The 14,482-nt window shown below is 35.6% G+C and overlaps 1 protein-coding gene and 1 long non-coding RNA gene across 2 annotated transcripts in view; both read left to right on the top strand.

Annotated features, from left to right (window-relative positions):
* LOC107755939 (serine/threonine-protein phosphatase 6 regulatory ankyrin repeat subunit A-like) overlaps positions 1-7,077 on the top strand; it is a 38,225-nt gene extending 31,148 nt beyond the window's left edge. The window contains exons 21-27 of the mRNA XM_016572902.1: positions 1,393-1,480; positions 1,738-1,821; positions 1,894-2,039; positions 2,957-3,039; positions 3,397-3,479; positions 3,573-3,664; positions 6,142-7,077. Coding sequence (XP_016428388.1) covers positions 1,393-1,480; positions 1,738-1,821; positions 1,894-2,039; positions 2,957-3,039; positions 3,397-3,479; positions 3,573-3,664; positions 6,142-6,431 — 866 coding nt within the window. The 3' untranslated portion in view covers positions 6,432-7,077. The remainder of the gene's footprint in view (positions 1-1,392; positions 1,481-1,737; positions 1,822-1,893; positions 2,040-2,956; positions 3,040-3,396; positions 3,480-3,572; positions 3,665-6,141) is intronic.
* Positions 7,078-14,103: 7,026 nt separating this feature from the next.
* LOC107755946 (uncharacterized) overlaps positions 14,104-14,482 on the top strand; it is a 687-nt gene continuing 308 nt past the window's right edge. The window contains exon 1 of the long non-coding RNA XR_001641758.1: positions 14,104-14,150. This is a non-coding gene — a long non-coding RNA (uncharacterized LOC107755946). The remainder of the gene's footprint in view (positions 14,151-14,482) is intronic.

The raw sequence follows: 14,482 nt of genomic DNA, 5'->3' as shown, positions 1-14,482 counted from the left end.
TGCTGCCAACTGCTGGCGGATTTAGTTAAATTTTTAGCGTATAATTTCAGTTATTTAAATCATTTAATATTTATGTTTTCAAAATTGTATATTAAAAACATTAATCTTCACATGAATGTATGAATTTAATTGCACTCATGCCACCTCTGAGCCTCATTAAACGTCTGAAAATGTACCTACAAGCCACTTTTGTGTTCTTCTGTGCCACCTCTGTAGTACAAATTAATTTTTTATTAATACTAATTTCATATGATTGGTAACTTATTTGTCTTATTCTACTTATTATATTGTTTTAAATAGAAATTTGAAAAAGCTTATAAACATACATTTTTGAATTTGACAGATGAAAATGATGCCATTATAAAGGTAAAAAGAAAATACCCCTCTAAGTCACTTTAAGGAGTCAAATGTCACCTCGTATTAGGAAGGATAATTTTTTATCAGAATTTTTGATTATTGATCAGATGGTGCTCCTAATTTTTTTTTAATTAGGAGGACAAGCGCTCCTAATTACACGAAAAAACTGCTTTTAAACTGGGTGTGTGACGGGTATGGCTGTGGAATGGGGTTTGGCTGAGGAAAAATTCAGTCAAAATATATTTTTTTGCATTAACCCGTTACTGTCATCCGAGCAAAATAATGTTATGTACAGCTACACCGCCCTGCATTATACAGTATTTGCTCCGTGATATACTAGTGTCTTGCTAATTTTGTGAAATAGTGGCTGTTTTGCTGTAGCACGTCACAATTTCTGACAAAATATGTGCATTTTGTAGCATTTTTGCTTTTGACCACCATTTGTGCAGTGAAGAAGTCTTGTATTCTTCCTTAATCAGCAGAAAAGCTGCCACATACACATGATTCCTGTCTGAATCTGAGCACTATTTGTCCAATTCTCAGCCTATTTTCACATGCAAGACATTATTTTATGTCTAATCCTGATTTCAAGGTCAGAATTATGGCCAGTGACAGAAGAACATGCAAACATGAGCCTGATGTTTTCTGCTGCATCTGTGTTTTACTACATACAAACAGCCACAGAAAATGACAGGTTTTGTGGAGAAAAGTTCAATGATACACCGGTATATTATAGTTAACTGAAACTAAAACCATTAAAAAGAAAAAAGCTAATTGTGACTTGAAGGAAAATTAACATTAACTGAAATAAAATAATTTAAATGTATAAATATTTAAAATATTAATAAAAAATATAGTAAAAAAAACTGAATGTTTTTATTTATATATTTTGCATCATCAAATTAAGGAATAGTATACCTTTTTTGCAAATTAGCAGATTTTTTCAAGATGCCAGGCAGTAATAAATGAAGCATTATCATAGACCCTTCATGATGTGATGGTTTTTTCTCTTATATGTTGATCTGTTCATCTCAGGTCATGACGCGTGTGTTGAGCTGCTGTTAGAGCACGATGTGTTTCACAGGCCGGAGGGAAACTCCTTCAGTCCGCTGCACTGCGCCGTGTAAGAAACACCTGCTCATATCATGTGCATATTAATCTTCATATTAAATGTTTGTATTAAACCATGACACACTGGAGAAAAAAAAGGGTGTAGAAGCAATTTTCACTCAGAAATTGCTAGTAAATTTCACAATTAATTACAAAGAAACAGCAAGTAGCACTGAATTAAATGAAAGACCGAAATAGTATTTACTTGTAAAACATAATCCAGTAATCTTTATTTACGTACTGTGCATCTCTCTGGTCTCTCTGTTTCAGTATCAATGATAATGAGTCTGCGGCTGAGATGCTGATAGAGACTTTAGGTCCAGCGATTGTAAACGCCACAGACTCTCAGTCCAGGTGAGAACGGGGTTTCCTCATGGATCAGATGTTTCAGAGCAGCACTGCTGATGTGTTTTGTGTGTCCCGCAGGACTCCGCTTCACGCCGCGGCGTACACCGATCACGGGGAGTGTCTGCAGCTGCTGCTGGGTCACAACGCTCAGGTCAACGCCATCGACATGCTGGGAAAAACAGCGCTCATGATGGCTGCCGAGAATGGACAGACTAACGCCGTGGGTGAGGCATACAAAACACTAGCAGGGATCAGAACAACACGAGTAACAAATGCTTAAAAGTAACAAATAAAGTTCTATTTAAAATGCTGTCAAACGTTACAATGTAACAGAATTAGTTACTTTTATTTGAAGTAAAACTGCAATATAAAATGTTACTTTTGTAAATAACTTTTCTTAACATTGCAAAGCAGTATTTTTAACTAAGGTTTTATTTCCAGTTTTCATTTTAATTGTAGTTTTAGTTTTACTAATATTATATGCTTTTGTCATTTCCATTTAGCTTTAATTTTTTACTTTCAGTTTTAGTTTTAATAATTTAATGTGCATTGATCATTGTTATTAGTTTTTTTTTTTTAATCGGCTTTATTTTTATTTCAGTTCTAGTAATTTTATGTGCTTTTGTCATTTTTATTAGTTTAGATTTTTTTATATTTATCTTTATTTTTATTCCAGTTTTAGTTTTATTAATTTTGTCATTTTGTCTTTTTTATTAGTTTTGTTTTGTATATTTATGTTTAGCTTTAGTTTTAGTAATTTATGTGCTTTTGTCATTTCTATTATTTTTTCATTCCTATTTAGCTTTATTTTTTATGTCAATTTTAGTTATAGTATAGTACTTCAGCTTATTTTCAGTTAGTGGCCAATGCAAAATTTCTAAATTTTTAAGTTTTTTTTTTTTATCTAATATTTATGATTTAATTAATTTCAGTCATTTTTAATAGTTTTCATATTAATAAACAATATCAACACTGGTATTAATACAGACTTCTGGCGTGTTATTGCGTTGCTGTGGCTCAAGGTGGCACTAGAGTTTCCTTCAGATGTCTGTGTCATTACAGCAGATGTGTTGTTATTCAGGAAGCTGCTGTGATCATGTTAATCATGATATTAATGTGAGGTACTGATTGTGTTTGTCAGAGGTGCTGGTGAGCGGCGCTAAAGCTGATATGACGTTACAGGACGCTCACAGAAACACAGCCCTGCATCTGGCCTGCAGTAAGGTACCAAACACACGCTCACGTACTGATTTACATCAATCACTACCTCTACTGTACATCAGTGCAGCCCTGCAGCCAGACAAACTACAGGAAGTCAGAAACAAGCATGTAAAGAGAGCTGCTTAAGCATAAAACCAATTCCTCCTGCTGCTCGGTGGATAAAAGATCCTCAGTTTCAGTGACAAACCTGTAGTCCAAAGCTTTCAGAGCCAAATATAAATACATATTTTCATATATTTTATATATTTGCATGTATTCATATAGTATATGAATCTCAGTATCTCTTTTACAGTCTTGTGTGCACAGGTATTTCCATCAGGTAATGCAAATCTAGTAATTTTCATAGTTTGTGTGTTGCAGGGACATGAAACCAGTGCCTTGTTAATTCTTGAGAAGGTGACGGACAGAAACCTCATAAACTGCACAAATGCCGCGCTGCAGACGTGAGTCCTGTATCCAGTATCTTGCTCATTTGTTGTCCTCCTCTTTATCTCAGTTTTATAGATTATAGAGAGCTGTTTTTATCTTTGTCTCAGGCCGCTGCACGTCGCTGCTCGTCACGGACTGACTGTGCTCGTACAGGAGCTGCTGGGTAAAGGAGCCAGTGTCCTCGCCGTGGATGAGAACGGTGAGCGTTTAAAAGCACAGCCTGTAGCATAAACAGCTGGTTTTGCTTCAAAGCAGAAATATTATATTATAGCTAACCAAAGCTAAAACTAAAACCATGAAAAAAAATCGTGACTTAAAATAAATGTTAACTCAAATCAAATATAAAAAACTTATTTCTCAAAATGATTTTTTCTTTTCAATTTCATTTTACTTTTTACTAATATAACAACTGAAATAAAAAATAAAAAAGACAGAAATAAAAGAACTAATAAAAAATGACAAACACAAAATTACAAAAATTTTAAAATTAAAATGAAAAAGGAAAACAAAAATAAAACCAAATTCAAAATATTAATAGAAAGTATAATACCATCTCTATTATACAAAAATAACACAGCAAAATACAAAACTAAAATAAAAAAACAATGAAGCTTTTAAATTGAAATCTATATTGAAGAAACATCACCCACTATTATTATTATTAATCATAATATTATTATTTCTTTTAAAATAAATACTTAGCAAGGATGCATTCAATTGATTAAAAGAGACCGTAAAGCTTTGCCACCACATGAATACATTTTAAAATATATTTAAGTACTGTAGAAAACTTATTTTGAATTGTAATAATATTTCACAATATCCTTGTAGGCACTAACTCTATTCTCTCTAGGTCCTGTAGTTTTTCTTTATCCATTGATGGTTCCTCCGTTTCTCCTTCTTGCCAGGTTAAGAACTTGGGCGTCATCTTTGACAGCACTCTTTTATTTGAAGTTGTTACTTTCATCTCCGTTATATTGCTCGCCTTCGTTCATCTCTCACCCCACACAGTACTGCCATTCTAGTTCACTCACTTGTCACCTCTCGCATCGACTACTGTAATTCTCTTTTATTTGGTTTACCACACAAGCTTCTCCATAAACTCCAGTTGATTCAGAATTCAGCTGCTCGTATCATAACCCGGACTCCATCTATACAACACATTACTCCATCTCTTAAACAGCTTCATTGGCTTCCCATCAAATTTCGCATTGAATTTAAAATTCTTCTTCTCACGTATAAAACTCTCCATAACCTCGCTCCAACTTACCTCTCAGATCTTATTCAGCCCTACACCCCTTCTCGAACCCTTCGTTCTTCCTCACTGGGTCTTCTCCATACACCCACGGCTCGTTTAACCACCATGGGTCATAGAGCCTTTAGCCGTGCTGCTCCTCGCCTTTGGAATTCTCTCCCAGCTAACATCCGCAACTTAGATTCATTATCCCAATTCAAAGCTAAACTCAAAACTCACTTATTCAGAATAGCTTATCCTACATGATTACGGTCTACACTCAAATCTTTAACTGCTCCTTTTCTTTTTATGGTTCATTGATATTGCTATTTATTGTTATTTATTGCTGTTTTATTTATTGTTCATGATGTATGGTGACCTTGAGTGATTTGAAAGGCGCCTTAAAATGTATTATTATTATTATTATTAATATTACTGTATTTTTGATCAAATAAATGCAGCCTTGATGAACAGAAGAGACTTTTTTCAAAAGCAATTAAAAATGTTTCTTGATTTTCGTTTCACATGCCTAAACATTTATTAATTTAATAACTTAATTAGTCAAATCATTTTATTTATAATAATTTAATGTTTCCAGGTTACACTCCAGCTTTGGTTTGTTAAATACATGCACGTACTGTTCCTAATTTTTATTTAGTAATATACAGTATCTCACAGAAGTGAGTACACCCCTCACATTTTTGTAAATATTTTATTATATCTTTTCATGTGACAACACTGAAGAAATGACACTTTGCTACAATGTAAAGTAGTGAGTGTACAGCTTGTATAACAGTGTAAATTTGCTGTCTCCTCAAAATAACTCAACACACAGCCATTAATGTCTAAACCGCTGACCACAAAAGTGAGTACACCCCTAAGTGAAAATGTCCAAATTGGGCCCAGTTAGCCATTTTCTCTCCCCAGTGAGACCTTAATGGCTGTGTGTTGAGTTAGTTTGAGGGTACAGCAAATTTACACTGTTAGACAAGCTGTACACTCACTGCTTTACATTGTAGCAAAGTGTAATTTCTTCAGTGTTGTCACATGAAAAGATATAATAAAATATTTACAAAAATGTGAGGGGTGTACTCACTTATGTGAGATACTGTATTTGTTATATTTATTTTCATGTATCTTTTTACCACATTTAACATTCTACTGTATACCTGTTTGACCAAATGTTAGACTAGCTTTGACTGTTTCTTTAGATATTTGTCAGTCTACATATAAGCGTTTTTTGTTTATTAATGTTATTTGCATGTCAGTGAAGCAGTGACTCAGCTGATTTGTAAGTCGCTTTGGATAAAAGTGTCTGCTAAATGAATAAATGTAAATGCAACACAAACACTGAATGGTTTACAAATGAAACAAAGAACATGAATGAACATGATTTAGTTTTGCGTGCCTGAACATTGAATTTAATCAAATGTGTTTTCCAGGTTACACTCCAGCTTTGGCTTGTGCCCCAAACAAAGACGTGGCCGACTGTTTGGCTCTGATCCTCTCCTCCATGATGCCCATCTCTCCCAGCAGCACCGGCACCATGTCCAGCCTCACCTTTACCACCATCAACCACTACTCCAGCCCATCCAAGACCGTGACCTTTGACCCTTTACCTGTGCTGCGCTCCAAGCACGTCTCCTACCGCAAATTCAACAGCCTGGGCCGCGAGGACGGCCTCATCGTCCCCAATGACGAACTCAACGATTCAGACTCAGAAACGTACTGAAAACACACCCCCTCCCGCCCCTCAGTGTCTTAATCTAACACCTCATTGGCTGAAAGGTGACTATATGCTAATTAGGGTCGTCCCTTTATGACCGGTGTGGCCGAAGTCTCAGGAGAAAGTGGAAAAACAGGAAAATAATGCCACAGAAATGGCCCACATTACAGTCCAGTTTGTTTATTCTCTACAGTATCGAGCTGTTTGAACCCTCAAGCATCACTAAAACATTATTTTAAAGCCAAGTTCATTTTATGAGAAGCAAACGGCTCATATTGACAGCTGTGGGACTGTAATTCCCAGCATTTATGTGAAACACGAGGAGGCGAAACTAAACTAAAGACGTCAGGGACCAAGAGCTGCAGACTCTACTTTTATCCCCGTTTGTGCATGAAGATTGGATTTGGGTTTGCATCACCATGGATTATTTATTATGAAAAAATGAAGAGCAAAAAAAGCCTTTCAGGGTTCAAATGGAGTATTTATTCCTCTGCTGTTGTGAGGAATTATAGCGTTCTTCCTGCTGTGTGTGAGAGAGATTGTGAATTTGAATGTGTGTGTGTGTGTGTTTTTATAAGAGTTTAAAAACAATGAAAAGATCAGGTGTGTGACTTGACCTTTTGGTACATTGTTAGCAATTATTAATAATTATAAATAATAAATCATTTTTGCCATAAGATTCTATGGAGTCTTTATTTATTACAGAAAATTGGCACATATTAAAAAAATTTGAAAACATGGATGGCCGGAGTTTGGTTATTAATATGTTAAAAGAATATACAGTATAAGAACATAAATTAATGTGCCTACAAGAAAACATTTTTATTCATCCAATCCTAGTCTTTTAAATCCATTTACTGATTATTTTTTTATATTTGTATAAATTTATTGTTATACAGGGTTCGTACAAGGTGCTTAAAGTGCTTGAAGTACTTGAATTTGACTTTTTTAAATTTAAGTCCTGGAAAACCCTTGAAAACAGCCATATTTTTGAGAAGGTACTTGAATTTTTAAAGGGCAGTATGTATGAAATTTGTGGGGGGGGTTTTCCTTGATAAAATATTATTTTTACGCAAAATTAACAATGTTACAAACGTAATAATCCCTTTAATGTAGCTTGCGCCAACAGTTGTACACTGGAAGCAGTTCCGGGAGCATGACGTATGAGGTCAGCATTGTGCATGCGCCGGTGAGTCTCGTGAAAACAAACGTCTCCTCTTGGCTTATATCGAAATCCTCTGACATTCTTCTTTACAAATCCTCGTTTTGTACTTCTAATTAGTGGCTGTTGTTTTGTTTTGATCTCTCCGCTGCGCTTCCGCGTGCATCACTTCTGAGCGGCGCATGCGCAAAGCTGACCGCCATACGTCATCCGCACGGAGCTGCTTCCGTGTACAACAGTGAGCACAAGCTAGATTAAATTGATTATTACGTTTTAAATATGGTTATTTTTCTTACAAAAACCCATCGATTCGCTACAGGAGGCCTTTGTTCACCCTCTGGAGCCGTGTGAGACATTTTTTATTATGGATAGGAGCTTTTTATTTAACTGCTTTTGGACTGAAGCAATGCAACTCCCGCTGAGTGGCATTAAACCGCTTGAACGATCAAAGACCATTTTTAATATAACTCCGACTGGATTCGTCTGAAAGAAGAAAGTCATATACACCTAGGATGACTTGAGGGTGAGTAATTTATGGGATAATTTTTATTTTTGGGTGAACTAACCCTTTAAATTGGTTATGTTCATATTTTGTGTAGGCATATTACATTATGTAGGCCTATTTTATCAGTGTTGTTCAATAAAACCATGTAATTACTTGGTTTTGATACTTTATTTGAACCAATTATTATTGCCTCATCATTAGTTTATATATAAATAGTCATACTAAAGCCTGTTTTTCACTTAGGTCTATTTGTATTACTAAAAATACCAGATTACTCAATTGTCACAATAATCAGTAGATTACTTGATTACCAACATAATCATTAGTTACAGCCCTAGATTAGTTAAAATATTTCAAAATACAACTGCATTGTTTTGATTGGTGTAATTAAAAAATATTAAAAAATTTGTCATTTAAAAAAAAAATCTTAAAAATAGTATTAAAATATTGTCTCATTCTAGTGAACCAAGTATCTGTATATCTCGTGAGCTAAGTGTATTGTCACACACCCTAGTATTGATAAGCGGTGATAAAGCTCATAATTTCCTAAGTGTATGATATAGCTTTCATTCTTCAGGTCAATCATATACAGGTATTCATGAAAAAAAAATCAGTTTGAATAAGGAAAGCAATAACTTTGCCATAATATCCTTTCGAATGTTAAAGTTGACACAGTCATTGCATGCTTTTGTGCTGCACTTTATTTGTACCGTTTTGTTTTATTAGTTTATTAGAATTTTAAAGATAATAATGATATTGTTTGATAAGTGAGATCTCTGATTTTAGTCCTTGAAAACCAAAAAAGTAGTGCTTAAAGTCCTTGAAAGTCCTGGAATTTCATTTTGGAGTTTCTGTATGAACCCTGGTTATTTATTTTCTTTATTTTAAGTATCTTTTTATCCTATTTAACATTGTATTATCAATTATAATATTTATATATTTTTTTTGTCCATTTCAGATGACATCTTGCCCCATTTAACATTAAGTATTATCTATTTTAAATATATATTTGTTTTCTAAATTTTAGGTATCTTTTCACCCATCTATCGTTCCATATTATCTGTTTTAATATTTAAATGTGTTTTGTAAATACTGTAAATGCTTAAGATTTATTTTTGTATGTAAATGCCAGTCGAAAAATTAGTGTCTCTTTCGCTGTTATTAGCGAGTAATTTGAGCAAGTTTTCATTAAAAACACTGAAACGTTTACAAATTAAACAATGACCGTGAATGAGAGGTTTAAAACCGAACTCAATCTTATGACTGCTTTAAAAACTTAATTTTACCCCAAAATGAAAGTTGCGACATCATTTCCTCACCCTCATGTCATTCTTGTGCCAAAGAGGAAGATTTTTAGCTAATAATACCTTACATTTGAGTCTGTTTCTCACATAAAGCAATTGTTCGGCTTTTGTGAGGGGGTTTGGCGCCACGGCATCTTTGTTTCCAGGCGGAACGTTAAAGAACGTGACACACACGTCTCCCAGAAATACTGTATAATTCAACCAATCCGATGACGACTTCGAAACTCCTGAAGTGCTTCCACTTTTGTGTTCCATATGCATCAGACGGTCAGCCAGCAGTCCGTGGGCGTGACGTCTGAGGCTGAGACTAGATTGACAGTGGCGTTTCAGCACAGACTGGACTGGTGTTTTACCTTAGACCCGCCGACATCTGAGCTGCTGAAGACGCAGTGGATTATGTTTGTTTCTGGAAGGGAATGCTCCCCGATCTACATAAATGCGTCTATCTTCGCGCGAATCGTTCATGATCCAGCTTCATCTCCAGAAGTAGTGAGTATAAGGTTTCTTAATGAATCTTTGCAAATCGCCTTTCCTAATAATGTGCTAATTAGCAAGTTTCACGATGAATGTGGCTAAAGTAAACAGTCTCTCTGAGAGCAGCTCAGAAGAGAGGGGCGGGGTCAGCAGAGCTCATTAACATTTAAAGGAAAATGCTACAAAAACGGCTTGATCTGAAAAGAGCTGTTTTTGACAGGGTAAAAAGGGTGTTGTTTTACACTACCATTGAGAAATTTTATCCAAACTATGTTACAGACTTTTCATTAAGACCCTAAAGAATCATATCGATATCCCCAAAATGGGCATCCGATGACCCCTTTAATTACCTTTTATGTTCCCTCTTTCTCACGCTCTCTCAACCACACAAATACAGAAACATCACATGTAGAGAAACTTCTTGTCAGCGCTGACTTAAGTGATGAAATAGTTTTGCAGCTCAAAATCTGTGACATTTCTCTCTCTCTCTCTCTCTCTCTTATCAATTCAATGTGCTTTATTAGTTTGTTTTTGCCACTTCAGGACCATCTGAATCGGGACTTTTTTTCAGTGTTCATTTAAGGGCTTTAAAATGGTAAGAGTTGGGGGTCACTAGTTTTTTGGTGTTTCTAAAATTTAATGGCTCGTTTCTCAATGCACATTAGTAGAGGGTATTGGCCTAATTCTGCCCTGCATGCGTTGTTCGGTGTGTTCCTCTGTACTCTGAGGATACTCTTACAGAACTCAGCATGCAGGGCTTCAATCGGATTTTGTCCCATTTTTCAAATTCGTGGTTTAGGAGAGGACCCCACACTTCACTGCTGTATAATGCAATAGGTTCTATGACTGATCGGAATATTTTGAGCCAGATTCTGATTGGTATTTCAATTTGAATAGATTTTTTGATGGTGTAGAAGGCCCTTGTTGCTTTCTCTTTCAGTTCATTCACAGCCAAATTTAGCTTCCCATTTGCCTAAGCTATGTGTATTTTGTGGCATATTCAATTTTGGTCATACCAAGGGTGAAATTGTGTCTCTTTCCCTGACATCTGGGTCTTTTCTGGAAAGCTAGTATTTTAGTTTTGTTAGGATTAATAGTCATGGCCCAGGTCTGACAGAACTTGTGCAGGATGTCTAGGTTCTGCTATAGATCATCCGCAAACAGCAAGAACTTTATGTTGGAGTTCTGTAGTGTGAGGTCAGGTGCTGTTGATTGTTCCAGGAGTTTCGCCAATTCATGAATGTAGATATTGAAGAGGGTCGGTGAGAGTGGGCAGCCCTGCCTTACACCCCGCCCATTAGTAAAGAACTCCGTTTGTTTATTTCCAATTTCAATTGCGCATTGATTGTTTGGTGGTCTGAGAAAGTCAGCTGATCATCAATCATAACGCCAAGGTTTTGAATATTTCTCATGGGGATTGAATAAGTTTTGACTTTTCAGTCTGAGTTATATCTATTTTTTGGCTCATTTTACCTGTAAAAGAAACGTGCCTAATAATTATGCACACCTGAATATAGGGATTTTGTCACTTCCAGCCTTCATGGACAATTATATATCACTTATAAATGATTAAATACAAAATTAATAGTAGTTATTAAGATTGATGTGGTTAGGAACTGGTAAAATGTGCTTGGAAACAAAAATATGATCAGAACATCAACGTGCCTAATAATTATGCATGCATAATATATACACACACACACATACACTACAGGAAAAGATTGCATCTAGATCAGATACAGTCCTTGTGTACCTTGCAACTGGCCTGACCTCCATTGTATGTCTAGAAGCAGTTTAACCTGTTGCAGGACAGGTATTGGCCAATTCTTTCCTGGTTGCTGCATAATAGACAGTGCAGGGCGAGCACATTGCCATCACTAATGAAAGAAACTGTGGTTCATTGAGTTTCTTGGTGGAGAATCAGATGCAATATCCAAGAAGAACCTGCAAAAATAAAAACTAGACATTTTGAATCCCAAGGATCATGAAGATTTTGAGGAGCAGATGGGGTTGAGACATTGTTTTAGGCCACGTATGCTTCCATACCCCTAATACTTGGCCAAAGTTACTTTTAGCAAATGTACTCATTTAAAACTTAGTAAATTGATCAGAAACATTGACTACTCATCTTGCACTACAAATTTTGTCCAATCAAATACTTCCTGAAAATACCCTTGCATCTAACTGCTAAAAGTAGCAGATTATGGTTCAGTGACATATGACAATTTGTTCAGAGGACATTTTCCTGGACTCCAACGATTCTAAATCTACACTAGAGACAAAAAGAAAAAAAAAAAGAGTTATATGCTAGAATCAAACCTTCTGGATGCATTAAAGTTGCTTTTCACAAAATCATTAAAGGGCCTCATATGCTATTTTGGAAAGAAGACATGATTAGCAATGCTTTGGAGAATCTGAAAAAAATATACGTAAAAGACAGGCAAAAGTATAATACTTTCCAGTAGATCATTGCTATCACAATGATTTTAATTAGAAAACGACACAATAAAGAATACAAAAGTAAACCTTTCAACAGGTTTACACTTTAGGGAAGGATATTATAACGAAAGAAAATATGTGAATTACAAAAGGGAAACACTACAGACCACTGCAAAATTATCAGTTTCTCTGGTTTTACTAATGATAGGTATGTTTTTGAGTAAAATTAACATTTTTATTTCAGAAGTCAGAAAGAGCTTGATTGCTAAGTATGTTTACACACAAAAGAAATGTGCATTTCTTTGCAGAAAATAATAAAATAACAAAAAAATTCAAATAACAAAATAACAAAAAAAAGATGCAATGTTTTCAGACCTCAAATAATGCAAAGAAAACAAGTTCATATTAATTTACATAAACATTAATTAATTACATTAATTTATATAAACAACAAAATACTAATGTTTTAACTTCGAAAGAGTTCGGAAATCAATATTTGGTGGACTGACCCTGATTTTCAATCACAGCTTTCCACCAGTTTTTCACATTGCTGTTAGGTGACTTTATGCCACTCTTGGCACAAAAATTCAAGCAGCCTGGCTTCTTCTTGATCACATTCCAGAGGTTTTCAGTGGGGTTCAGGTCTGGAGATTGGGCTGACCATGACAGGGTCTTGATCTGGTGGTCCTCCATCCACACCTTGACCTGGCTGTGTGGCATGGAGTATTGTCCGGCTGGAAAAAACAATCCTCAGAGTTGGGGAACATTGTCAGAGCAGAAGGAAGCAAGTTTTCTTTCAGGACAACCCTGAATGAGACTTTATACATGCACCCTTCACAAAGATGAATTTGGCCAATTCCAGCCTTGCTGAAGCTCCCCCAGATCCTCCACCAAATTTCACAGTGGGTGCAAAACCACTGTAGGCCTCTCCAGGTCTCTGTCTAACCATTAGACGATAAAGTGTTGGGCAAAGCTGAAAATTGCACTCATCAGAGAAGGTGACCTGACTCCAGTCCTCTACGGTCCAATCCTTATGGTCTTCGGCAAAGCTCAGCCTGGCTCTTCTTCTTTGCTTCTCATTGATGAAGGTTTTTTTCTAGCTTTGTCCTGTTTCGAATTGTTCTCGCCATGCACTTCACCCCAGCTGCCGTTTGCCATTCTTTTTAGGTCACATGATGTGATCCTATGGTTGTTGAGAGTGATTTTCACCCTCTGCTGGTCTTCAGCTTGACCTTGTTCTGTCTTTGAAATTTTATGGATGGAAGCAACCTGACACTCACTGTATCCCTCTGCCAGTTAAGGCAGAACTGAAACATTCATTTCCTCACTCAAAACTTTATATCATTGCTATCACAATGATTTTAATTTGAAACAACACAATACAGAATACAAATACACAGAATACACAGCGGTGGTTTATATACTTTTCCTCGTAATATAAGATTTGATTGAGGTGATCACCTAATCATTATGCAGGTGTGTCTGTGTTGGATTCAACAGACACTGGAAATGGAATGGCTGCCATACGTGATGCTGATTTCAGAAAATTTGGAGTGGTCTCTTAAATTTTTCCAGAGCTGTAAATGAGGATGAGTACATAAATGATGACAAAATTTTGATTTTGGGTGAACTATCCCTTTAAGAGAAAGAGACTGACAAAACAAATGATAATAAATGCATTCACTTCCATCCTTCAGTGAATATATCTCTTCTCCACCTCTTGCAAGGTTGTTGATTTAATACCTAATATTCAAATAAAAGCCCAAGATCACGTCTGGCATTCACACTTACATCCTTCTAGAGAATCAACAGACACTGAGAACGATCGCCCGTGGCAAACGGTAAATATGACACTATATTATATATATATTATATTATATACACTATATATATATATATATATATATATGCACAGATGAAACAGACCACCCATGAATGACATTTTTTTAAATTATTATTTATTTAAAGATACATAAATAATGAAATAAATACTTTATATTTATGCACAAATAAAATCGATCACCCCATAAATGACAGTGGGGAGTTTTTGGAGACTGATGCAGTCACTGTAAACCGTTGTTGTTTGGAAGTAATGCAGGTTTGAAGTCACACAAGGAAGAGTAAATGATGAGAGAGTTTTGATTAGTGTGTGTCGGTCGAGTTCATCATGTCT

Source organism: Sinocyclocheilus rhinocerous, unplaced genomic scaffold, assembly GCF_001515625.1.
Source record: "Sinocyclocheilus rhinocerous isolate Xijiao unplaced genomic scaffold, SAMN03320098_v1.1 scaffold1463, whole genome shotgun sequence".
Taxonomy (NCBI): Eukaryota; Metazoa; Chordata; class Actinopteri; order Cypriniformes; family Cyprinidae; genus Sinocyclocheilus; species Sinocyclocheilus rhinocerous.
This window is presented reverse-complemented; position numbering and strand designations above follow the sequence as displayed.